The sequence below is a fragment of the Astyanax mexicanus genome, chromosome 16 (assembly GCF_023375975.1).
Source record: "Astyanax mexicanus isolate ESR-SI-001 chromosome 16, AstMex3_surface, whole genome shotgun sequence".
NCBI classification, from domain to species: domain Eukaryota; kingdom Metazoa; phylum Chordata; class Actinopteri; order Characiformes; family Acestrorhamphidae; genus Astyanax; species Astyanax mexicanus.
Genome location: NC_064423.1, coordinates 722,862 through 749,308, shown reverse-complemented (window position 1 = coordinate 749,308; position 26,447 = coordinate 722,862). Strand labels below are relative to the sequence as shown.

General features: G+C 39.8%; 1 protein-coding gene across 1 annotated transcript in view; it reads left to right on the top strand.

Annotated features, from left to right (window-relative positions):
* The first annotated feature begins 4,595 nt into the window (after positions 1–4,595).
* LOC103036101 (ceruloplasmin) overlaps positions 4,596–26,447 on the top strand; it is a 56,726-nt gene continuing 34,874 nt past the window's right edge. The window contains exons 1-5 of the mRNA XM_022669471.2: positions 4,596–4,783; positions 6,930–7,174; positions 8,713–8,925; positions 25,162–25,335; positions 25,448–25,702. Coding sequence (XP_022525192.2) covers positions 4,626–4,783; positions 6,930–7,174; positions 8,713–8,925; positions 25,162–25,335; positions 25,448–25,702 — 1,045 coding nt within the window. The 5' untranslated portion in view covers positions 4,596–4,625. The remainder of the gene's footprint in view (positions 4,784–6,929; positions 7,175–8,712; positions 8,926–25,161; positions 25,336–25,447; positions 25,703–26,447) is intronic.

Sequence of the window (26,447 nt, the reverse complement as noted above, 5' to 3'; positions counted from 1 at the left end):
CTTTTTCTAGTTTAAATCCTGCATCTGTGTTTGAACTGTTCTTTCCATGCTCTTCATCCCAGCTGCCATTTGCCATTCTTTTTATAGGTCACTTGATGTCATCCTGCAGTTTCTGACTAACATTCAAATAAGTTGGCGGTAAAACTCCAGACCCGAACCCCATTGAAAAACTTCTGAATGTAATCATGTAAGATGTAAGCTGCACATAAGCCATCAAACAAAGCTGAAGTGCTTCAATTTTGTGCCAGGAGTTGAATAACATCACCCAAAAGCAGTGTGAAAGACTTGTGGAGAACAAGCCAAGATGCAAGAAAACTCTTTTAATCAGTGTAATTCCACCAAATATTGATTTCTGAACTCATAAAACATTAGCATTGTTGTTTCTCAATGAATATTAACTTTTTCTTTGTATTATTTTGTCCGTAGTTTATAGAATAAAACAACAATGTTCATTTTATTCAAACAAATGCCTATAAATAGACATCAGAGAAACTGATCACTCTGAAGTGGTTTCTTATTTTTTTCCAGAGCTGTATGTATTTATGTCCTGGGTTGTATATAGGGGTGGTGTGGATGGTAAGGCAGCTGAAGGGTATGTGTTAAATGTATGTATGTATGTATCTATGTTTATGAGGCTTTATACTGATGGTAAAATACTAATTTCCTCTGTGGATAATAAAGACTAGCTGTCTATTATAAGCTGACTCAACTCAGAACAGATATGTGTCCACAAACGCTGATTCAACACTAAATAGTTGAGTGATTTTAAAATATCCAATTTTACATTAAAGAGACTTATTTTGTTTGAGGTAATGTGTTTGGGATAATGACTCCTGAGAGTGAGTGTCAGAAACTAGGGGAAATACCCAGTATGCAAATATTTTTGCCAGATGCCAATATAAAATACACTGATAATGGAAACAGATTAAACTCAGTAATTTTAAGTTGATTCTCAACTCATAGGTCCAAGTTTGAATGTAAATGTGCTCAAACATGTTAATTTAACTCAGCATGGTTGAATAAAGTTTAAAATATCAAATTTGGTATAAAAAAAGACTTCATTTATTTGAGTTTAAACAGATTGTGGGTTTACAGTGCACTGTTATCAGACTGCTTTTAAACTCCATTGATTTTGGTAGTTTTCAGGGTTGTGTAATTCACACAGTCTGGAAAACCCATTTTTGTGAAACATGTGACGTGCTCTGGTAACGCACATAAAACGCATAAATCTGAAGCAGAGCATGAATTTTGCACTAATTAAGAGTTTTTATAAAATCTGTTAGCAAAGAAAGGCTTAAAAATCTTGAATGAAGAAATAAGATAAAACAAAAACAAATAAGCAAACTAAACAATAAATGAGAGAAACCAAACATTTAATACAGATTTTTTTTTTTGTTACTTACAAGTGCATATCATCATGATTTACTACACAGTCAAATTAGCAGTGCTGGATCAACACCTAAAGAGTTAACTTTAACACACCTTTGGAGCACATATGATCCCACTCTACACAGAGTAAAAATGACACTGATAGCAGTGTTAAATGTTTAGTGTTAATGTGACACTGGGCAGTGTACTATTTACTTATGCTAGTGTTGTTCATTAATGTTATAGCAACACCTAAAGTGTTAATTTTACACCGTTTGGAGTATGTACACAGCAAAATGGCAAGTGTTAAATTAACCCCCACGGAGTTGATTTTAACTCTTTTTCAGGGAGTTAAATCAACACTTTCAAAATAGTTAAACATTTAACACCTTAACGCCAGAGTTCCTTTTTAACTCACATTTGTATTTCTTTAACTTCCTAAATTGTTACACTAACACTGGAAAGAGTTAAAAAAGTTATAAATGAGAAGAAGTTTAGTCAATTAATATGACTTTTTATTATTTAATTAATATTTAGGACAGGTTAGCGTGTAATTTTCCATTGTATTTCTCAGTGCATTACCAACACTTTATCACAATTTACTGTACAATGGAAGATTTCACACTGATGGTAAGTTAGGATCTGGGGGGACACCCATTATGCAAATAACGTGTTTAACTGGGCGGAGTTTAATTAAATCTCTGTGGAGTTGGCCAGTATTTATTGGGTTTAGTGGGATTAACACTGAAATATTCAACTCTGTCAAATAACTCCAACACTGAACACCATTTAAATCTGAATGAGTTAAAATGAACTCTCAGCTGTTTAACTCTGAAATTTAAACTCTCCTGTTTTTGCTGTGTATCATTCAAGGATCATACCCAGCCCCACCGCTCTCTCTCTTAAAAAAATACTGTAAATGAATTCAAGCAAAGTTCCTAGGAGGGGTGAGTGGACCATATCAGAAAAAAATAAAATAATTTAGATTCAAATCAGACACACAAATTAATATTTACCTGGAGACAGGTGTGTTGCTTTTATTTTAAACATCTTTTCAGCAGATGAAAAGATAAAACAGGTACACCTACAGACAGCACTAGTCTAGCACCTTTACCTTAAATATAAACACACAAACCAATCAGCAGCAACTCGACAGGAAGCTGCATTTCATTCAAAACATTATGTTAATAATCTAACTTAATCATTTGAGCTTATCAGAGATAAAATTCTGTTGAAAAAGACAAACAAAAATTATTTTATGCTCATATTTTTTAGTATTCTTTTTTTAGCACTGATTGGCATATTGTAGATATTCAATGACAAATGTTTTGGAAATGTTTGTAAAATGCAATTTATTAATGATGTTTAAGCTTTAATAAAGCATATTTATGTGATTCTAAATGCTACACAAGTGTTAAACTTTGCACGTACAGAAAGTGCACTGCTCTCTGTGTGGAAAGAGGAAGTGAGAGAAGTGAAAGACAGCCAGGGCTTTTCTTAGACAGGAAAACAGCTGTTGTTGAACTCAAACTATGGTTTGTGATAAAAAGTCAAATGACAGTAAATGTGTTGAGTGCGATAGCGTATAAGGGAAATCTATGATATATCTCTGAATCAGTGGCGTACACAGACATTTTGGGGGGCAAGTGCTCAGGGGGGGAAAAAGGGCACTTTTTAGCGCAGGTGGAACACTTCATTATAAAAAAAATTACACGCACATGTTAAATGAAATTTGACTTTTATTTGTAACATTCTCTAAACGTGAGTTTTCAATAGAAAAATGTCACACCACCAACTGATAAAATACATATACAATAGAGGGCAAACGGTAGGATTTTACTTGATTCTCCCCCGGCTGGTGGGACACGGGGGAGAAGAAGCCTATCTGTTGCAGTGCGTACTGTGCTGAAGACTCGCTGAACTGAACTGCTGCTGCAGCACATCTAGTGTGCCTTGCGCGTGACCACGCGGGGTCACGTGACAAAGGAAGAGAGAGGTCGGGTGTGTGCAAGCTGATTTCAGGGCATTCTGTTTTCACTCGTTTTTAATCGCTCAGGTTTTCAAAAGATAATTTCAAACCAGCCTCAGTAAAATCTTAATAATAATATATATATTAAAAAAAAAAATAAGTTTCAAAAGGGCACTTTGGTTGATAAAGGGCAGAGTTGGTGGTGCTTTAGCACCTGATGTCTATGTCTGCACGCCTCTGCTCTGAATTCTGATTCATCTTTGTAACCATAGACTGTATATAGCTGGACAGAGCATTGTCTCTCAAAAGTTAAGCCACCACAGGTTGGGCACCCCCTGCTGTTCGGTTTCAGAAAGCTGTGTAACCCCACCCATCCCCATCAGGTTTCAATGGCAAAACAGAACAACTTTCAATCACATTTTTTCCAATATACTGTAATTCTACCTCCATTATTTAAATGTAACAGCTAGTGTAACCTCTGATTATATTGTTACATTTTTATATCCCCACAGAACTCGTTAAAAACTTTATTCAGCTCTATTCAAAAAAGGTGTGGTTATTGTAAAAGGGCTGGTTATGGGCGGGACCAATAATAGACCGTCAGCTCGCTCCGCTCTGCAGCCTGTGACCTCGAGGCAGCCCTCAGGGGCGGGGTTATTTAAATGAGTAGGCGGTCTCTCCACAGTCTTTCTCCCTGCTCTGGTCTCTACTGAGCAGACTCGGGTTTCAGGATCGCCAACTTGGAGGAAGATTTTGGCTTCATTTTCATTGAATGAATGGGAACGACGACACGGTGTTCATCTTTTTTACACTCTCTGTTTGTATCCATGAAAGGATGCTGAGGGAAGGTATAAGAAACTGCTACTGAGCTCACAGATCTCAGAGCTGGGAATCACAGACCTTTGCATCTCTGTGTACCAAACTCTCAATAAGTCTTGTTACTCACTTTGACATACGACTCAGAGGTCTGATTTTATTCTGTCTATCACTAATTTCCACCACACAAATGTATCTCCACAACTTTAATTTAAAATCATTATAGTTTACGTTACATACTTACGTAGTAATCCAGGTATTATTTAAAAATACAGAGTTTAAAACAAATGGAGATGTGTACATGTACATGTATTCTGTTATAAACTCAGCTCTGCTGTTTCAGGGTATCTCCCAGATACCTTTGAACATCCTGCTGCTATTGGCTGGCCGTTGGTTGAGTCAACATTCAACCTTTAAAAGGAATGGAGCAAACTGCTGGCCACCCTGAGCGTCTGAATCCCACAGCAGCGAGATGGGGGCTCTGCGGTGGAGTGTGATTGGGTTTCTGTGCTGTGTTGGAAGCGTGTCTGGTGTTTTCAGGGAGTATTTTATTGGTATTAAAGAAGTTCAGTGGGATTATGCACCCAGTGGCATGAACATGATTCAGAACAAGACCCTGAAGGAAGATGCGTGAGTCTGTCTTTTCTTCTGTATAATCCTTTAAAGCGTTAAATAACTAAATAGTCAATTAATGGCACATCACTGCTGAAAAATCAGGGCTAGCTTTTATTGCTAGCTGTACAGTAAAACTGTCAGTGTTAAATACCGAGTTGAATTTTACACTGTCCAGATAATACATTGTTAAAATATTTGTTTTTGGACACTGCATGAACTCATATATTAACTCTATTTAACACAATGTTCATTTTATTTATTTTTTACAGCTGTAGAGAGTGTTACTTTTAATCAACTTTTGTGTATTTGTATGCAATATTTTCTGACCTGAATTTAGATGATTAAATTTAGACAAATTCTTAATTATATAGATTATACAATGTCAGCTATAACACATGAAAAACTACCTATTTACCATGAGCAAGCTTTGCTTACACCATGAGAAACATGAAAGACTACCAAACAAGCATTGAGTCTCTCATAACCAGCTTTATCTCCAGTGGAGACACTTATCCAACTTCTACCAGATCAGGAGAATCTCTCACTATCTTTAATAAACTCCTGAAGACAGAGCTCTTCAAAGAGCACCAACTCTCCTAACACCTCTAACACACTAACTACTACTACCAGATCAGGAGAATCTCTCACTATCTTTAATAAACTCCTGAAGACAGAGCTCTTCAAAGAGCACTTACTCTCCTAACACCTCTAACTAACTACCTTCTACAACCAGATCAGGAGAATCTCTCACTATTTTTAATAAACTCCTGAAGACTGAGCTCTTCAAAGAGCACTTACTCTCCTAACACCTCTAACACACTAATAACTACTTCTAACCCCATTTCCTTCTTCCCCTCCTTCACTCCTCTATCCCATTATTTCTCTTTGACCTCCTTTAGGCCATGACTAAATATGTTTTACCTTTAAATTCTATTACTTTTGTACTTCACTACTGTAAGTCGCTTTGGACAAAAGCGTCTGCCAAATGTAATGTAATGTAAAAAATGTAATGTAGAAAAATGTAATGTAATGTAACCCAACACCAATATGGGGAATGATGCTCCACCAGAGGAAACACCACAACTAAATTTCATTTACATACGAACACAAATGACACATAAACACACACAAACAAACATATAAGCCCTGCGGGAAAATCACATGCACATCCAAAATCAACTCAACTCAACTTAAACTTTATTCATATAGCACATTTAAAACAACCGAGGTTGACCAAAGTGCTGTACAAGATAAAAAGCTACATTAGGCTAAAGTTATAGTTTGCCGCCACAAAGGCTCGGTTACCTGTCACCAGTTCTACCCTATTTTGCATCTACCTACCTACCTACCTACCTACCTACCCACCCATCATTCAGACAATCAAGTAGTGTGTGAACAGAGTTAAGGGATTTAGATTTCAAAGGCAGGTAGATCTGGACATCATCGGCATAACAGTGAAAAGAGAGATTGTGTTTCTTAAAAATTGACCCAAAATTTACATTTACATTTATGGTATTTAGCAGACGCCCTAATCCAGAGCGGCTTACAACAGAGCTTCGATGTTACTTCCAATATCCAAAGCTAGTTTGTAGACTAGGATCAAGAGATACACAGAGCTTGATCATGTTTAATAATAAACTCCACTTATTTCTCTGAATTACCACCTTTTCCCATTAGATTTCCCTTGCATTTTTGACATCAAATACCAGTTGTTCAGTAATGACTACAGAGCCAATACAAAATCACATACAACATACACTATGAAGATCAAAGATTTGTTAACTAGCTAGCTTGGATGACCATCACAGACCAATTTAAACCACAGTTCTGTTCCCCACAGTGTATTCTGTATAAGAGGCTCCACCTCTTTATTCTGCTTTACCCCCAGCATGCTCTGTGGCCACCAATATTCTTAGTTTGGAGTTTTATTGGGTTTAATGTAGAAAACAAGGAACTACAAGGAAACCAATACCCAACATACACTATGCTGGCGAAGAGCTAAGCATTACAAAATGCAAAATGATGGTACACACTCACAGTGAGTTGGCCTAGCCTGCACCATGTATCTTTCAATATGTATTGTGTGTAGACTGTGCAAGAACTGTGTTAAGAATATGTATATATTTATTTTATTAAAATGTTCCTTTCACATATTTTTCAGGCATGCGAGAACGTTTTTGGAGAAGGGGGAGCAGAGGATTGGTCGCGTTTATAAGAAAGCAGTGTATCTACAGTACACAGATGCCACCTTCAGGCAGGAGATAGAGAAACCCAAATGGATGGGGTATCTGGGACCCCTCATCACTGCAGAGGAGGGGGATACTGTGGTTGTGCATTTAAAGAACATGGCCTCTCGCCCTTACTCCATTCACCCTCATGGAATGAGTTACAATAAATCCAACGAAGGTATTAATTCACAATTCACAAACTGCATGCAATCGAATACTGCATGTTGTTTAATTGTTTAAAGACTATATTATATAAAGCTGTACAGGAACACATGCTACATTTTTTTGATAAAAAGTGCTAAACAAACCAGAATATGTTTCATATCATACTTTAGATTCTTCTCTTTTGCTGTTGTTGTCTATTTGGGGCCTAAATTCTGATTTTGCCAATGGTCAATTGTTAAAAAAATGTCTAAAATTAGCATCTTGCTTAAGAAAAAAAAAACCCTGGAACCAGATGATAACCTAGTGTTTCATGCATATCTTGCGTTTGTATATGTAGATGTTGAATGATCATTCTGAGTAGTCAAAAAGCATCAGATTTATGTTGAACCAAACATATCTTAGCCAGTTTAGTTTAGCTTAGTTTAGCTTAGCTGTGCATTCACACAGTCTCAGTTTTTATGATAATACTGTTTTTCTCTGGTGAGTTATACAACCTGAGTTTACTGAAAAGGCAACACAAATCAACAGAGCTGCTTAACTAACACATTATCACCCATTCCAACAGTAGAAAAAATTACAGAAAAATGTACAAAGCACACCTTAGTGTTTTATTCAAATGTCATGTTGTGTGGGTATTTCACTCAGTTAGCAATCCAGCTAACAAGCTTGCACACATTCCACTAGTAGAGAACTCAAACAACTATATCTGTTTTTATTAAAATAGCTAATCATATGGCTATTTATTTGCCATCAGTACAGTACTATAATCTTGTGAAAGCTTTATTGATGCAGAATTTGATATAGATTTAAGATTTGTACTGGTAGAACTGGTGCTAATTTGTTAGCTGGGTAGTTAAGTCAAGTTAAACTAACCATCTACATGGAATTGCTGTCAACAATTGCTGTAAACCTGAGGAAATCACTCTACAAGACTCCACTAAACAAGAATGATCTTTAAAAGCTGTGATACAAAACTAAAAGCAGTGATAAGTTTTCTACTGATGGAATGGGCACTAATTTATAAGCTGCACTGCAAAAAACTAAATCTTAGCAAGTGAAATTTTCTAATTTTAAGGCAATAAATCTTATTTTCTTCTCTGATAAGACTTTTTGTCTTACTAAGCATTGTGTAAGTGTTTTAAGTAATTTGCACAGTCAAGCAGCTATCAAGTTGTTCTGATTCTTGAGTCCAAAAACAGTGACTTTTTTTGCTTGATTTAGGTGTTACTTCACTCATTTTGAGACTTTGCCATTGCTTTTTGTAAGAAATCTTACAAAAAAATTGCTTACCCCATTGGCAGATTTTTTTGCTTAATATACATATATTTGTCTTAATTTGCAAATATTTTGTCTAGTTTTTGCCAATGGATTTTTTTGCAGTGTGGGTAGCTAAGGTACTATAAGATATCCGTCTAAAAGAGATTCCAGCTGACCAACCTAAGCTTGGATCCAGAAATTAGCACAGGTTGGGCTAGGCTAACTAGTTAGTGATTTTATGATGTCATGTGAAACTCTAGATATAGAATCTATATTTTTTATGATTTGTTTTAGGTGCATTGTATCCAGACCAGACAGATTCAGCAGAGAAGCGTGATGATTCTGTAGCTCCTGGGAAGGCGTATAGTTATATCTGGCCCCTGGAGTCTTCTCATGCTCCTGGCAAAGACGACCCTAACTGCCTGACCCGAGTGTATCACTCCCACGTCACGGCACCGAAAGACATTGCCACAGGACTTATTGGACCTCTCATCATCTGCAAAAAAGGTAAACCTTTTTATATAATTTTGCATTGAACTAAAATACATTCATTTTCAATCAGCATATATGCAGCTAAAACAGGGAGCCTTGTGCATCCTAAATGTATCCACATTAACATTTTAATATAACATTATAGTCATTGTGGCTTTTAGAAAAAGTTGTGTTTTGTGGAGGGAGGGAGGTGTGGGTGGTGCATAGATGCACTCTAACTCACTAAGCTTTTATTCTTAATGGCATTTTTCCCCTTACATTACTTTTACTTTTACACTTTAGGTAGTTTTGAAACCAGTACTTTTACACTTTTACTTAAAGAGTCGATACTTTATTGTACAATACCTTACGAACAGTTAAGATATAACTATATGCGGTACCACTTTAAAATAAGACTACCTTTATAAAGGGTTTATAAATGGTTTACAACTAGTTTATTAATGGTTACTAATTAGGTTGTAAATACCTAAAAATCATTAATAATCAGTTATAACACATACGTAGAAAGGGCAACAATGAACTGTTGTTTGCCAAATAGTAAAACCACAGCCATCTAAATTGTTGCCCTTCCCAATAATGTGTTATAACTGATTATTAATGATTTTTAAGGCATTTACAACCTAATTAGTAACCATTAATAAACTAATTGTAAACCATTAATAAACCCATTATAAAGGTACTCTTATTTTAAAGTAGTACCCTATATGCTATAAATAATATAGTGTTATTAAAAGCTGTTAAGATATAAAGTGCTTTATCTGATATAGCTTTAATAGGTCTCTCTGAGTTCTACATGCATGTTGCACATGAAACTCTTCCTCAACCTCTATTGTCAGCAGTAGAAAGTAAAAGAAAATATTCAGAAAAACGAGTCGATCAGGAAAAGCACAGTGTCTACGTCAACCCGTGAATAAGTATTCATGGCCCCGCCCACCTTGTCTCGCGACCACCCACAGACAACGCTGAAGCCACGCAGCAGCACCGTCTCATCAGATAGGCGCTAACAGTGTTAGTAACAACATGACAGTTCATTCCTGTGCTATTTGTGCAAATAACACATCAGTTTGTCAGAACTTGTCTATGGAGCACCGTCAGCAAAGTACAATTTAGACAGGTAGGTGTGTGTTTAAAACTGTTCTGTTTACACTAGCTAACAAACCCCGGGGTGGATTTTTTATTTCTGGACCTGGACTAGAGGTTAGACCGGGCCCAAAAATTCTGACCCGACCCAGCCCGAGCCCGTGCACGTTCTGCCTGTGCCCGACCCAACCCGAACCATAAACTGTCTGTTTTCGGGCTGATTGAATGAGCGAAATATAATCAGAATTATGTTATTTAACACTGTAACATAGAAGCATAGAACTATTATTTAATTAAAATGATTTTTAAGAACAGCTACACACAGTGCTGCAAATCAAACGCGGAGCAGTTCACGTGCGAGAGAGAGAGCGAGAGAGAGACAGAGACAGAGAGAGAGAGAGAGAGAGAGAAAGAGAGACAGAGAGAGAGAGAGAGAGAGAGAGAAAGAGAGACAGAGAGAGAGAGAGAGAGAGTTGAGTTTTAACCACACTTTATTAACAATATTGGTTAAAACAGACCATCAGTTACATAAAAACACAGGTTGTTTTATGCTAAAAGGTCATTAAAAATGAGTTCACCATTTAATATTTCACATAAAATTCCATCATAGTCCCACACATTTTTAAAACCAACATGATTGTCCATCGCATCATAAAAGATAAAATCAACCCTCACCCTGGCCTGTATTAACCGTTTAAAAAGTAAAAGAACATCACAATCTTGGCCAGAGTCTATTTTCTTCTTTCTGCTAAAATAAATTGCACTCTTGGCCTGCCCCAAAATAAAATTCAACAAGTGACATTTCTTTTTTCTCTTTTGAGAGTATGGAAAACCCAAAATAAAAAGTGACAGTGTAAAACATTCATTAAAACAATTAAAAAGGGAGGTTAAAACCCTGAACAGTAAAGCCAGTCTCGTACACTGAGTAAAACAATGAAAAACAGTTTCCCTTTCAAAACAAAAAGGGCACTCAGAGGTCACTGCAGGGTTTAAAATGGAAACAAAAGCATTCACAGCGATAATTCCATGCAAGATTCTCCACTGCAAGTCTCCAGCGGACTTGGTCAATGGTGGCTTGTACAGTGCTCTCCATGCTGGTCTGACGTCACTGCCAAGGCAAAAGTGCGCCCTCCAGGGGGTGTCGACCAGCCCGGCCAGTTTGTCTTGATGGAACACCTTCACACACCCCCTGTACATGGCCTTGGCATGTAGACCGTCAAACCGCATGTCTGTTAGTCCGTCCAGCGATAAAAGAGGGCTCTGTGTGTCTAAAATGTTAAAATTGGGCCTGACCCAAAGACATGGAAAAGGGTCCGTCCTCTGAAGCTCCGCCTGCCCAGGTGTCCATTTTTCCAGAAGGTTCCTTTCTTTCGTGGTCAGCACCTCCCGAAACCTGTGGAGCATCTGAGAAACGACCCTGACTGACCGTATTCCAAGCTTGTGAGCCAGTTCCTCCACACCATCCAGGGTCGTCCCAACAGTCTTTAGGAGATGCTCCACAGTAACCAGTCCCACTTCCATCAGTCTTTTGGACAAGGAACCTTCTGCGATGGCCAGGCGGGCTCCATGGACCACAGGCTCTTGAAGAAACCAGTACATGGACATACTGGAGGCCTGTCTCTCCACCAAGTATAACTGCCAGGCCCTAAAAACACTTGCATAAAAAGAAGACATTCCGGCACATAAAAACTCATCAGTTTGTAATAAAAACACACTTTCCTCTAGACCCAGCCCCAAACAAAAACAAAACAAAACCAGTCACATGTCTCCAAAGGGTGTTAAAAGAACCAAATAAAAACCTTTGTAAAAACTGTAATCTAAAAGTAGCCCACCTGCTATCAAGGTGAATGAGACCCTGCCCGCCCTCATCCCTTGATAAAAATAAAACACTGCGCTGGACCCAGTGAAGATTATCCCACATAAAATTAACAATTAAAACTTGAATACCAGTTAAAAGTCCCCGAGGGGGTTCAAGAACAGCCAACCTATGCCAGAGGGAAGATGGTACAAGATTATTAACAATCAGTGTTCTTCCTCTAAAAGACATTCTGGGTAAAAGCCACCGCCATTTGTCAAGCTTGTTCTGTACCGACTGTAAAACCCCCTCCCAGTTCTTTTTAACTACAGTATCTAGAGTTGCACGGTGTACCGAAGGTTCGATTCTTTTTCAATACTACGTCATCACAAACGATTCGGTTCTTTAGCGTTCGATGCTTTCGATACTGTATATAGCCCAGTCACTAGCTTCAAATGAGTCAAATTAGTAGGCGCGATTTGATTCAGTTCATAAGAAAACTGATTCACACCGCAGCAGTCGGTGTGGCAGGATTCAGATAAACTTAGTGTTCTGAACAAATGAATCGATTCACGCACAAGCCAGCAGAGCAGCAGCGAGTGTAGAATGGCGACGGCTAAAATAACAGATGTCTCTCGTCCGCGACTTGTGGACAAAACGGGCGCGAGGAGTGAAGTGTGGGAAAATAGTCTGAGATGTAGGCGTCTGTTTTTTATTTATATTTTTATTTTTAAATAAAATAACGAAAATAACGAAAACTGAAAGTGAAACTAAACTACTTTATTAGCTCTGTTTTCACTCCCGCAGTTGTACAGCGTGGGGTGTTGTGCCGATTCTGTCCGCGAATCGGGAGTCTGATTCAGTAGCGGATTCGGCACAAGCGCGGCGGCACCTCGCGCTCCGCGGTGTCAGTTGTAAGCGCTCGCGCTAGCCGCAAAATACGACAGAAAACACTGAGGGACCTGCAGACTTATGTGTGGGACTAGAATATGAGCACGAGGAGATAAAAGAGAACCTTTACCTGTGAGTAGCTCACATCAGAACACGCAAATCTCTCGCTCTCACTCTCGCTGTGTCTCTCTCTCTGTTTCTCTCTCGCACGTGAACGCCTCCGCGTTTGACCTGCAGCACTGTGTTTAGCTGTTCTTAAAAATCATTTTAATTAAATAATAGTTCTATGCTTCTATGTTACAGTGTTATTTAACATAATAGCAGACAAGCACCCTGATCTCTACAAAGAGCTGAGAAGTCGACAGGTTAGTGGAGTTAGTCAAGATACACTCTGTCTGTAGCTTTACTAAGATTTACTAGCGACTGCTTATTAAAAACGGTAAACGGTTGATTAATAAAACGGAGCAGTGAGTGTTAAAATGAACATAACATTGTAATGTTCTTCTGTCTCTTTATTTTCCTTATTCAGAACTTAACTTCTGCCCGCCCGTCAGGTTCACATAGTCAGGCTACCATTACCTCTGGTTTTAGTTTTAGTTTTTAGGAAGTGTTGTTTCATTTTAGAATAAAAACGTTTGCACCTATTGTTCAGTGTTCAATCCAGTTCAGTCAAAAATAAACATTTTATGTTCAGATATTTTTATTGTTTTTTTTTTCTTCCAAGTATCGTTTTGGTATCGAGAATCGTGATACTACAGTTGGTATCGGTATCGAATTCAAAATTTTGGTATCGTGACAACCCTAACAGTATCACTTCCCAGAAAAACCCCTAGATATTTAAAACCATCATTAGCCCATTTTAAACCCTCTGGCAAGGTTGGCTCCTCTCTTCCCCAGTTCCCTACCAGGAGTCCTGTACTCTTAGACCAGTTCACTTTTGCTGATGAAATTTGATTAAAATCTCCAATAATATCAGTTAAAATTTCAACATCTCGATTACCTGTGATGCCAAGAACGACATCATCGGCATAAGCTGATAAATAAAAGCGTGGAATTTCAGAGTGAATAAAAACACCTAAAAGTTCTTTTCTAAGACGGTGAAGCATTGGTTCAATTGCTAAAGAGTACAGCATTCCTGATAGGGAACAGCCCTGTCTAATACCCCTCCCAACTTTAAAAGGAGCACATAAGCCACCATTGACCTTCAGTACGCTCTCAATGTCAGTATAAAGCACTTTTATCATGGAAATAAAGGTCGATGTAAAACCAAAAGCTTTAAAAGTATCCCACAAATATTCATGCTCAACCCGATCAAAAGCTTTTTCTTGGTCCAGGGAGACCAGTCCAAAGCGGGGACCCCACCCAGACACTTCCAATAAATCTCTAATAAGAGAAATGTTATCAAAAATTGACCTACCCGGAACACAGTATGCCTGATCCGTATGTATGGCCTGCCCAATCACCTCCTTCAGCCGGTTTGCTAGTACTTTGGAGAGAACTTTGTAGTCAGCACAGAGCAAGCTCACGGGTCTCCAGTTCTTGATGTCCGTGAGGTCTCCTTTTTTCGGCAGCAGGGCAAGGACCGCTCTTCTGCAGCTCAGGGGTAACTGCCCCCCAGCCAGACTGCCATTTAGCACTTCCAGCAGGTCCTCCCCCACCACCTCCCAGAAAGACTTATAGAAGTCCACAGGCAGACCATCAACCCCAGGAGCCTTCCCATTGGCCATGCCCTGAAGTGCCCCATGCAGGTCCTGCATGGACACGGGTTGCACCAGCTCTTCATTGGCTGCAGGAGACACCTGTGGCAAACCTTCAAAAAAGTGCTGCTGTGCCGACTGGTCCTCCATCCATTCAGGGGAATAGAGCTCCGAGTAAAACTCCACAGCTCTCTCTCTGACCTCTGATGGGTCAGAGAGCTCCCTGCCATCGGCTGCACGGAGACAGTGAATGACCTTACTCTGGCCATTCTTCTTCTCCAAACTGAAGAAAAACTGTGACGGGGCATCCATTTCAGAGAGGTTCTGAAAACGAGATCTGATCAGAGCACCCTGTGCCCGAAGGCCAAGGTCAGCTAGGGCAGCCTTCTTGCCCTTAAGTGTCTGGGTGCGGTCCTGGTCCACCCCAGCCTCTGCAGTGCTCTGTAAAAACAATATCTCTTTCTCTAAAACAGTAACAGATTGTGATATGCTGTTCGTGACATTGAGAGTGTACTGCTTACAGAATTGCTGGATTTGTATTTTGCCAACATCCCACCATTGTTGTACAGAACTAAAATCAACTTTTTTAGACCTCCAAGTGCCCCAAAAAAGTAAAACAACGTCTAAAATGAAGATCATTTAAAAGACTTGTGTTAAAATGCCAGTAAGCGCTCTTAGGTTTTACATGATTAATTAAAACTCTACCTGTATACTGTGATCCGAAAAACCAACCGGGGTGATAAAACACTCCTTAAAAATCTGCAAATGATGTCTTATACAATAAAACCTATCCAATCTAGCCATAGAAATAAAACCATCCCTAGTGTGCGCCCAAGTATACTGTCGGGCAGTCTTATGTTTGGAGTGCCACACATCAGCCAAGTCATGAGTTTCAATAAAATTATTAAGGATGCGCCTGGAAGCTGGATCAGGTTCAAAGTGGTTTCGATCTAAAACATCACCTGTACAGTTAAAATCACCCCCAATAAATAAAAAGTGTTGTGTATCACACTGTGCCACTGTAGCAGAGAGTTTTTCTAAAAAAACACACCTGTCTCTTGGTATTACTGGCGAATAAATACAAATAAAAATCAAATAAAAAAGCTCAAATTTTACAGTTACTTTTAAAAGACGACCCCCAACTACCTCTTCAGACACACAGGACTGGGGCTTAAAAAAAGGTGAGAAAAGGACAGCAACACCGCTGGAGTTAGAGGTTCCATGTGAAAGACACACCTCCCCCCCCCCACTCCCTCTGCCAGTCCACCGCGTTCACCCCATCACTGTGAGTCTCTTGGACCAGAGCAACGTCCACTCGCTTAATTTTTAAAAGTTCAAAGAGAACTGCTCTTTTTCTCACGTCTCGTGCTCCGTTAACATTAAAAGAGGCTACTTTAAAATCACTCATTAATAAAAACAAAGCAAAGCTAAAAAACAGAACAGAGACGGAGAAAAAGAGCAGTTCATACCTTTGAGTCGTCATCGGGATGGCCAAGTAGTTTCCTCACAGCTGTAACGTGTTTACGCAACCTGTGCACATCTGGCTCTCCTATCCCCCCCCTCCTCCTCACTCCTCGTTAAAACTTTAGAACACTTTAAAAACATCTCCAGATCAGGGAAAAAATCCTCTACTTTTACATTTCGTTTACCTTTAGTTTCATTTAAGAATTTATGCACCTGATCAGGAGTGTATTTGCAACTACTGAGAGTGCGTTTATCAGAGCGCGGTGAGTCGGAGGATCCGCGCGCGCACTCCGCAGCAGAATCCTCCGACTCACTCGCTGAACCGGTTTCAGACCGGGGCTGAGAGGACACACTGGGTTTTGGGCTTTTAGATACTTTAGATTTTTCTGGCGGCTGGAGGTTTCCCTCTGAGCCGGCCGTTTAAACACGGGCTCTTTTTCTCGCGCCTGACTCGTTCCGCACTCCATTTCGTCAGCATTAAAACTGTTTACACTGTTTTGGGAATCAGAGAGCGTTACCTGCTTCCTGCTTCTGTGCCGTTCAGACGCTTCTCTGCTTAGCTCTGCTTAGCTTTGCTATCTTTCATACTTTTCTTTATTTTTAGACATTTTAGAGCTACAGTATCTGAGCTCATTATTTAGATTAGCACTAGCACTACCATATTTTGTTTCTTATTTTATGTTTTCTAGTTTCTTTTGGACATTTTATAGTAGAGCCATAGGCACAGGAATTAGACAAGTTTCTGTAGAGTACTAAAGAAGAAATCTACAAGATGCCTCCTTGTGTGGGTTCAGAGCACCTGTGCTGCCAGAACTGCTACAATCTTCTACAAAGAATGACTGTTTTGGAAACAAATTTTCGGTCCTTGTTATCAGAGTTTAAGGACTGGCATTTCTGCGCTGTTCGAGGACCATCGGAGTGTGGGAGTGCTGCCAGCGGACAACGGGCAGGGATTTTAACGGAGCAGCGAGCAGTGGAGACGAACAGAACTGGACCAGCAGATCATGTGGACATCCCTAATGTGAGTACAGCTGAAAGATATGGGCAAAACCAGCAATGGGTTCGCATTGGAGCTAAACCCAAACGCCATGCCACATACAGCTCTGTAGTGTCCTCCACTCCTGCTAACATAGCACATCTGGCTAAAGCTAATGCTAAAGCTATTGCTCGGAGATCAGAGCACAGAGCCAGAGGAAATCAGTTCCAGTCACTTAGTTTGCAAAACAGATTTGAGCCACTGCAAGACCTCAATGACTTTCCTAATACCAGCCAGTATGATACAGAAAGAACCAGAAGATTCAGCCATTCAAAACACCCCAGGAGAGCCACAGGGCTCCAGGCTGTGGCCACAGCAGACACCCTTGTTTTGGGGGATGACTCTGTTCATGGCATGAAAAATAATCACAAACTCATCGTTCGATGTGAGCCAAACATCACAGTTTCTGAACTGAATGAGAAGCTTCCAACACTACTGGCTGAATACAGAACAGTGAAACGGATTATTGTTCATGTTGGAAAGAATGATACAAGGAAAGAGGAGTCTGAGGTGTTAAAAAGGGACTTTAATGATCTTTTTACCACACTGCGCAAATTCAACATTCAGACATTCATCAGTGGTCCTCTGCCTGCAAGAGGCTGCAATATGTTCTCTAGGCTGTTGGCTTTAAACATTTGGCTTCAGAAAACCTGCAGGTCAAACGGACTGAACTTCATTGACAATTTCAATCTGTTTTTTGGGAAGAGAGAGTTTTTCAGGCGAGATGGACTGCACACCAACAAGAGAGGAGTCAAATTCCTGTCAGAGAACTTCATTTTTTCTCTGTGCAACTTCTCTGTTCCCACTGGTGAAGACACGTCAGCTTTAACACCCAAGGACACTGTCTGCACTACAGAGACACAACATCCTCCCCCCACAGAGACTGCGGAGTTATCGGACGGGAGCCATGATCTGCTGTATCAGCTGCCGGAAACACCGCAACTGCATGAACACTCCACACCATCCTCCATCTCCACCTCATCATCATCATCCTCCATCTCCACCCCATCATCACCCCACCTGAACTTCCCAGCAACCATGGAGAAGCTGGTATCTGCAGGGACAAGACTGACGCTTTCTCTGTCAGCGAGTCCTCAGGTACAGCGGAAAATCAGCACAAATTCTCCTCCACAGTCACCTACTGCCTCACGGACCCAGCAACCCCCATTCTCACCACCACTACACTCCCCAATCAAGGAGTTAGTAAAGGGGACCAAAATGAAGCCCAGTGAGCATGAACATGAGGAAGTATTAAACAAACTCCCCCCACAACCCAAAAAAAAGAGGCAAGCTCCTAAACCACCGGACAGACAGCTTCGCTCTCGACTTCTTCACCAGCAGGAGCCCCTCCCACCTCCCTCCACCATAAGGGAAGAGGCCGCCACAAGTAATCCAGCAAACTGATATCTTTTGGGTCCGTGCTGCTACAGTGGTGAAGTCAGCAGTACATGTTTTCAAAACAAGTACGGACCCTGTGTGCCAATTATCTCCCCCATTCCAGTTCTTATCAGAAGCAGAAAGAACAGAGAGTATAGGTCAGATAATGTGAATATATCCAACTTGCAGTATGTAAATTGTAACCCACAGGCTTTGGAACAAAATGCACAGGTTATTAAGTTAGCTCTGCTAAATATCAGATCTCTTACAAACAAGTCCTATCTAATTAATGATTTTATTACAAATTATGGGCTTGATTTTCTGTTTTTAACAGAGACATGGTTAAATTCATGTAGTGCTGAAAGTGTATTAATTGAGTCGGCTCCACCAAACTTTAACTTTTTAAATGTCTCACGTACCGGCAAGAAAGGTGGAGGTGTAGCTATGCTGTTTGATGATACATTCCAATGCAAGCAGTTATCACTTGGTGATTTCACATCTTTTGAATATTTAGGTGCAGTTTTAAAAGGGGCACCAAGAATATTACTAGTAATTGTCTACAGGCCTCCAAGGTACAATGCTGATTTTATTGATGATTTTACAGATATGCTGTCTTTTATTTCTACTGAATTTGATCATTTTATTATTGCTGGTGATTTTAACATTCATATTGATAATCCCAAGGATAATTATGCCAGAGAACTCTATGATGTATTTGACTCTTTTGAACTCTCTCAGCATGTGACTGGAAGCACACACTGTCATGGTCACACCCTGGATTTGGTTATTTCGAAGGGTCTCAACATATCAGCCTCTATTAAGGATGTTGCACTGTCAGATCACTACTGTGTCTTCTTTGAAATGTGGACTTCAATACACAGTGAAACCAGACAGATTAGGTACAAGAAAAGGCAGATAAATGACATGACAGCTGAACTTTTTGTGAGCAAAGTGTGCTCTGCACCATGCAAACCATCAGACTCTGTAGATACTCTGCTGGATAGTTTTAACTCAAAAACTGCTAGAGTTTTAGATGAGATTGCACCAGTTAGAGTTAAAACCATGCCATGCAAGCAGAAAGCACCATGGAGAAATGATGCTGCAGTTCAGCTCCAAAAGAGAGAATGCAGAAAGGCTGAGCGCAGATGGCGTAAAACCAAGCTTCATATTCACAAAGAAATTTTTAAAGATAGATTGCGTGATTACAATAAAATAATGTGCACATGTAGACAATCCTACTTCTCCAGCATTATTAACAATAATATTAACAATAGCAAAGTTCTTTTCACTGTGGTTGACAGACTAACTAACTCATCTACATATATGACCTCTGAGCTAGTTTCAACTGAGAGATGTAATGAGTTTGCTAAATTTTTTAATACTAAAATCCACAATATCAGACAAGCCATCAGTACATCTCTATCCACCAAGGAGCCCTCGTGCTCTCCAAAACCATGCATCATAGTCAACATGTCCCAATTTAGCACTATTAATGAAGAAGTTTTAATTGATACAGTGAGTCACCTCAAATCATCCACCTGCAGTCTTGATACATTACCAACCAAGTTTTTAAAGAATGTGTTTTACTCAATATCAGCAGACATTCTTCAAATAGTAAATACCTCACTCATGTCAGGTGATTTTCCAAATTCATTAAAAACAGCCGTTGTGAAGCCTCTCTTAAAAAAGAAAAATTTAGATACAAACTTATTAAACAATTACAGACCAATTTCTAATCTACCATTCATTGGAAAAATAATTGAAAAAATTGTCTTCAAGCAAGTTATGCACTTCCTGTCCATAAATAACTGTCTAGACCAATTTCAGTCAGGTTTCCGGCCCAATCATAGTACTGAGACTGCGCTTATTAAGGTTATCAATGACATTCGCTTAAACACAGACTCAGGAAAAATATCTATTCTACTACTGCTTGATCTCAGTGCTGCTTTTGACACCATTGACCACAACATTCTCATAGATAGACTTGAGAACCGGGTTGGAATTTCTGGAACTGTCCTAAAATGGTTCAGTTCATACCTTCAAGGAAGGAAATACTTTGTGGAAATGGAAAATAATGTTTCTGAGACTGTGCCAGTGACCTGTGGTGTACCCCAGGGTTCAATTCTTGGGCCACTCTTATTTAATTTATATATGATTCCTCTGGGTGAAATCATGCGTGACTATGGGATATCTTACCACAGCTATGCAGATGACACTCAGATCTACATGGCCCTCTGCCCAAACAATTTCAGTCCCATTGACTCACTGTGTAAATGCCTTGAGCAGATAAATAAATGGATGGGACAGAACTTTCTGCAGTTAAATAAAGATAAAACAGAGATTATTTTATTTGGGAATAGTAATGAGAGGCACAGACTAGCTGCCTATCTGGATTCAAAAAGCCTAAAATCTAAAGAACTAGTGCGTAATCTTGGTGTACAAATGGACTCTGATCTCACTTTTAACAGTCACGTCAAAGCCGTCACCAAATCAGCATTTTATCACCTCAAGAACATAAATAAGATCAGAGATTTTCTGTCTAAAGCAGATCTGGAGAAACTCATCCACGCCTTTATTTCTAGTAGGATTGATTACTGTAATGGACTCCTAACTGGACTCCCAAAAAAGACCATCAAACAGCTTCAGCTGATTCAGAATTCAGCAGCCAGAGTTCTGACTAGGAGTAAAAGAAGGGAGCACATCACCCCCATCCTTAAATCCCTACACTGGATACCAGTATGTTACAGAATAGACTTTAAGGTACTGTTACTGGTCTATAAATGTGTTAATGGTGCAGGACCAGCATATTTATCTGATGTGCTCCAGCAGTATGAGCCGAGCAGAACTCTCAGATCATCAGGAACTGGTCAGTTAGAGCTGCCTAAAGTAAAAACTAAACACGGAGAGGCAGCGTTTAGCTACTACGCTGCTCTTAAATGGAACCAGTTAACAGAGAGCATTAGAAGAGCTCCAACACTAAACATGTTTAAATCCAGACTGAAAACCTACATGTTTGATCAGGCTTTCAGCTCAGTTTAAAACACTGCAGCTCCGCCCACTTTTATTCTGTAACGGCACTTTTATATTATGTTTTTTTCTTATTTTAATTTTATTTCCAATTCCTTGTTGTTCTTTTACATGTTTTTAATTTTACTTCTTGACTCTTATTTTAGTTTTTATTTTCCATTTTTACTGTTATTCTTTTACATGTTTTTTTATTATTATTTTTTATATGACTTCTCTGTGTATTTTCTAATTTGTAAAGCACTTTGAATGACCGCTGTGTATGAAAGGTGCTATATAAATAAACTTGCCTTGCCTTGCCTTGCCTTACCGTGTCGCCGAGCTCCGCGGCACGAGGCTGAAGTTGGTTTGATATTCGCAGCTCCAGATTCGTTTGGCTCGATATTCGCAGCCTCGTATTCCCCGGCTGAAGTTGGTTTGATATTCGCAGCTGCCGCTTCACTGAACCACCGTGAACTAAAGGGAGCGTTCACAAACACCCGCTGTTTATATTAAACACCTCACAGATCAACACTGAAGGAGATAGAATGAAGAAAAGCAGTACATCTGTTTATTAACAATGTAAATATACAATATATTATTAAATATAATTTTGTATATTGTAAAATATTTATTTTAATTACTGAATTTATAATTATATATTACAATAAATAATTAAATATATATTTAATAAAATTATATTTTAAAAGCCATTGCGCTCAAAAAATATGAGGCAGATGTTCAAGTGTGATTTTGAAGAACTTTTTCATGTTGGGCCAGAACAAATACACATGATCTGAAGAGAACTAGTCTTCTACTTTAAGAAAAATACCTTGTTATACCATGTTGCCAGTTCATTTTAAAGTATAAAATCAGCTCGGGCCAGGCTAATTCCAGGTTTACCTTAAAGTAGAAGACTACTACTCTTCAGATCATGTGTATTTGGTCTGGCCCAAGATTAAAAAGTCCTTCAAAATCACACTAGAACATCAGCTTTACATAAAAAATTGTGCATTATGGCTCGTTATACCATGTTGCCAGTTCATTTTAAAGTATAAAATCAGCTTGGGCCAGGCTAATTCCAGGTTTCCCCTAAAGTAGAAGACTAGTACTCTTTAGATCATGTGTATTTGGTCTGGCCCAAGATTAAAAAGTCCTTCAAAATCACACTAGAACATCAGCTTTATATTCAATTTTTTGTGCATTATGGATCGGTAGGCCATGTTGCCAGTTAATTTTAAAGTATAAAATCAGCTTGGGCCAGGCTAATTCCAGGCTTTCCCTAAAGTAGAAGACTAGTACTCTTTAGATCATGTGTATTTGGTCTGGCCCAATATGAAAAAGTCCTTCAAAATCACACTGGAATATCAGCTTTACATAAAAAAAAATGTGCATTATGGATCGGTATGCTATGTTGCCAGTTCATTTTAAAGTATAAAATCAGCTCGGGCCAGGCTAATTCCAGGTTTTCCTCAAAGTAGAAGACTAGTTCTCTTCAGATCATGTGTATTTGTTCTGGCCCAATATTAAAAAGTCCTTTAAAATCACACTAGAACATCAGCTTTAAATTAAACTTTTTTGTGCCTTATGGATCGGTATGCCATGTTGCCAGTTAATTTTAAAGTATAAAATCAGCTTGGGCCAGGCTAATTCCAGGTTTTCCTTAAAGTAGAAGACTAGTACTCTTTAGATCATGTGTATTTGGTCTGGCCCAAGATTAAAAAGTCCTTCAAAATCACACTAGAACATCAGCTTTAAATTAAACTTTTTTCTGCCTTATGGATCGGTATACCATGTTGCCAGTTAATTTTAAAGTATAAAATCAGCTTGGGCCAGGCTAATTCCAGGTTTTCCTTAAAGTAGAAGACTAGTACTCTTCAGATGATGTGTATTTGGTCTGGCCCAAGATGAAAAAGTCCTTCAAAATCACACTGGAACATCAGCTTTACATAAAAAAATTGTGCTTTATGGATCGGTATTCCATGTTGCCAGTTCATTTTAAAGTATAAAATCAGCTTGGGCCAAGCTATTTCCAGGTTTTCCTTAAAGTAGAAGACTAGTACTCTTTAGATCATGTGTATTTGGTCTGGCCCAAGATGAAAAAGTCCTTCAAAATCACACTAGAACATCAGCTTTACATAAAAAAAAATTGTGCATTATGGATTGGTATGCTATGTTGCCAGTTCATTTTAAAGTATAAAATCAGCTCGGGCCAGGCTAATTCCAGGTTTTCCTCAAAGTGGGAGAGTAGTTCTCTTCATCTGATGTGTATGTGTTCTGGCCCAAGATGAAAAAGTCTTTCAAAGTTTGCCAGTTCATTTTAAAGTATAAAATCAGCTTGGGCCAGGCTAATTCCAGGTTTTTCTTAAAGTAGAAGACTAGTTCTCTTCAGATCATGTGTATTTGTTCTGGCCCAACATGAAAAAGTTCTTCAAAATCACACTTGAACATCTGCCTCATATTTTTTGAGCGCAATGGCTTTTAAAATATAATTTAATTAAATATATATTTAATTATTTATTGTAATATATAATTATAAATTCAGTAATTAAAATAAATATTTTACAATATACAAAATTATATTTAACAATATGTTGTATATTTACATTGTTAATAAACAGATGTACTGCTTTTCTTCATTCTATCTCCTTCAGTGTTGATCTGTGAGGTGTTTAATATAAACAGCGGGTGTTTGTGAACGCTCCCTTTAGTTCACGGTGGTTCAGTGAAGCGGCAGCTGCGAATATCAAACCAACTTCAGCCGGGGAATACGAGGCTGCGAATATCGAGCCAAACGAATCTGGAGCTGCGAATATCAAACCAACTTCAGCCTCGTCTCCGCGGCCCCCTCACGCTCGCGCTGATCCGACCCACCCACAGCAACGTCCGCCTCATCCACCTTATCCACCTTATCCGCCTCCTCCTTCGCCTCCTCCCGCTCCGTGGCCGACGGAGCCTCCGCCCGGCTCATCGCGGGCTGAGCAGCGTCAGCAGCGGCAGACTCAGCCCGAGCCCCCCCTGCCCGCTCCGGGCAGCTTCGCACCAGGTGCCCCTCAGCCCCGCAGCCGAAACACTTCATGGTCTCAGTAGTAGCAAACACAACATAATCAAAGCCGTCTATCTTGAATCTGAGAGCCAGATTTAATTCCTCAGCATTGTCATTTAAAACCATAAAAACCCTTCTCCTAAAAGAAACGACGTGTTTGAGGAGATGAGATTTACAGCCTAAGGGAACCTTAATTATTCCCGACATTACTTGGCCATGCCGGGACAGCTCGCGGGTCAGAACAGAATCACTAATAAAAGGAGGGACGTTGCTCAGAATAACTTTCTTGGTTGGTTTAACCAGGGGAAACACAGTGATGTGTGTGCCTTTCAATGAAATCCCCGACACCACCAGCTGATTCACCTTTTCAACACTGTCTAAAAACAAAACAACAGCACTGTTCATTCGGGAGGCTGATAAAATAGAGTCATACCCCACAACAGCCCCCACCTTCAAACTGACCTCCTCAACAGAAAAATCAACCCCGACCGGCACTTTAACGCCATGCCGGCGAGAAAGCCCGTCAAACTTCCCACCTACACCTACACCTGCACCCGCCACCCCCGCCATGCTGCACGCCGGCGTCCACCCCCGCTAAACCCCGCTAAACCCCACAAAACCCCCTACCCCACTGCCCCCAGAAACCCCCTACCCCACTGCCCCCACCCGCCCAGTCCTGTGCTCACTACCCCCCCTTACACCCAAAAACCTAAACTAAACCCCAAATAACCAAAGAAAAACAAAAATAAACACAATTTTGACAAAAATGTTGTTGCACAGTTTGTATGTTTGAAACCGAAACAACTATGCTGCAACACAAAAGACACATTAAACTGATATTTACTCTTGTAAAAATTCTCAGGTTCTCTAGATGTACACGGGGAGAAGTCAGGTGACTACCTGTACGCCCTCATGTTCACGGTTTCTGATGAAAACCTGAGCTGGTACCTGGATGACAACATCAAGACGCACTGCACTGTACCTGCCAAAGTCAAGAAGGACGATGAGGACTTCATAGAGAGCAATAAAATGCACTGTAAGCAGAGCGGAACACTTTTCTAAACTGTTCTTACAATCCAAGACAACTTTCTGTAAAATGTTTAAAGGCCTAACCTCTCGCTTTAATTAGTGTAACTCCTGTTTTTCAGCTATTAACGGATATGTCTTTGGCAACCTGCCAGACCTGAGCATGTGCATGGGCAATAAGATTCACTGGCACTTGTTTGGGATTGGGAATGAGGTGGACGTCCACTCTGCCTTCTTCCACGGTCAGGTCCTGACGAATAGACGGCACCGTACAGACACGGTCAGCCTGTTCCCAGCGACCTTCGCCAATGTGCAGATGGAGGCGGACAACCCTGGCCAGTGGCTGCTTAGCTGTCAGGTCAACGATCACCTTGAAGGTAAGTCTGAATAAGATGTGTTCAACATTACAGGTAGTGCTGTACAATGTAAACCTGGATTTACTTTTTAAATTAATAATTTTAGGTAATTAATTGCCTCATGTTTTGATAAGTAAAGTTCACTTGAATCAGTTAGACTTAAAACTTTGAGAGGGTACTGACTGCAGCCTGCAGGAAGGTGGAGTTGGACGTCCAGTGCGTCCAACTCCGCCCACTTTGTCAGCATCATGTCTTAGCTCCGCCTCTGAACGGAAGTAAACAGTGTACTGGGCAGTTAGTGGTCTTTAAATATAATGTGCGAGGCGTGGCATGGAAAAGTGGGCGGGACTGGACACGCTGGACGTCTAACTCCCCCCTCCCGCAGGCTGCAGTCAGTAGTAGTTGGTTATTTTTCTTCTTCTGCTGCCGTTGTTGAGGAACTTTGGTTGGTGTCAGAAACTTTTGAGTATATTGGACTGTAGTCTGCATGTTTACTGTGTTAAAACAAGCTAAGCTCTATTAACTAGTGCTGCTGCTTACCGTGGCTGGTGCTGAGCCCTGCTAACTGTGGCTAGCGCTGCTGCTAAAAACGCTGTTAAAAATACTGGAAATCTAAGCTTACTGTAAATAAATGGAAGCACTTTACTCACCCAAATAAACAGTTTTCAGGGGAGAAATCTGTGTGGATTACTGTGCAACACCCTTGTTCCTTTCTATTTTCTCTTAAAATGCGCCTTATATAATCCTGGGCGCCTTATAGTCCATA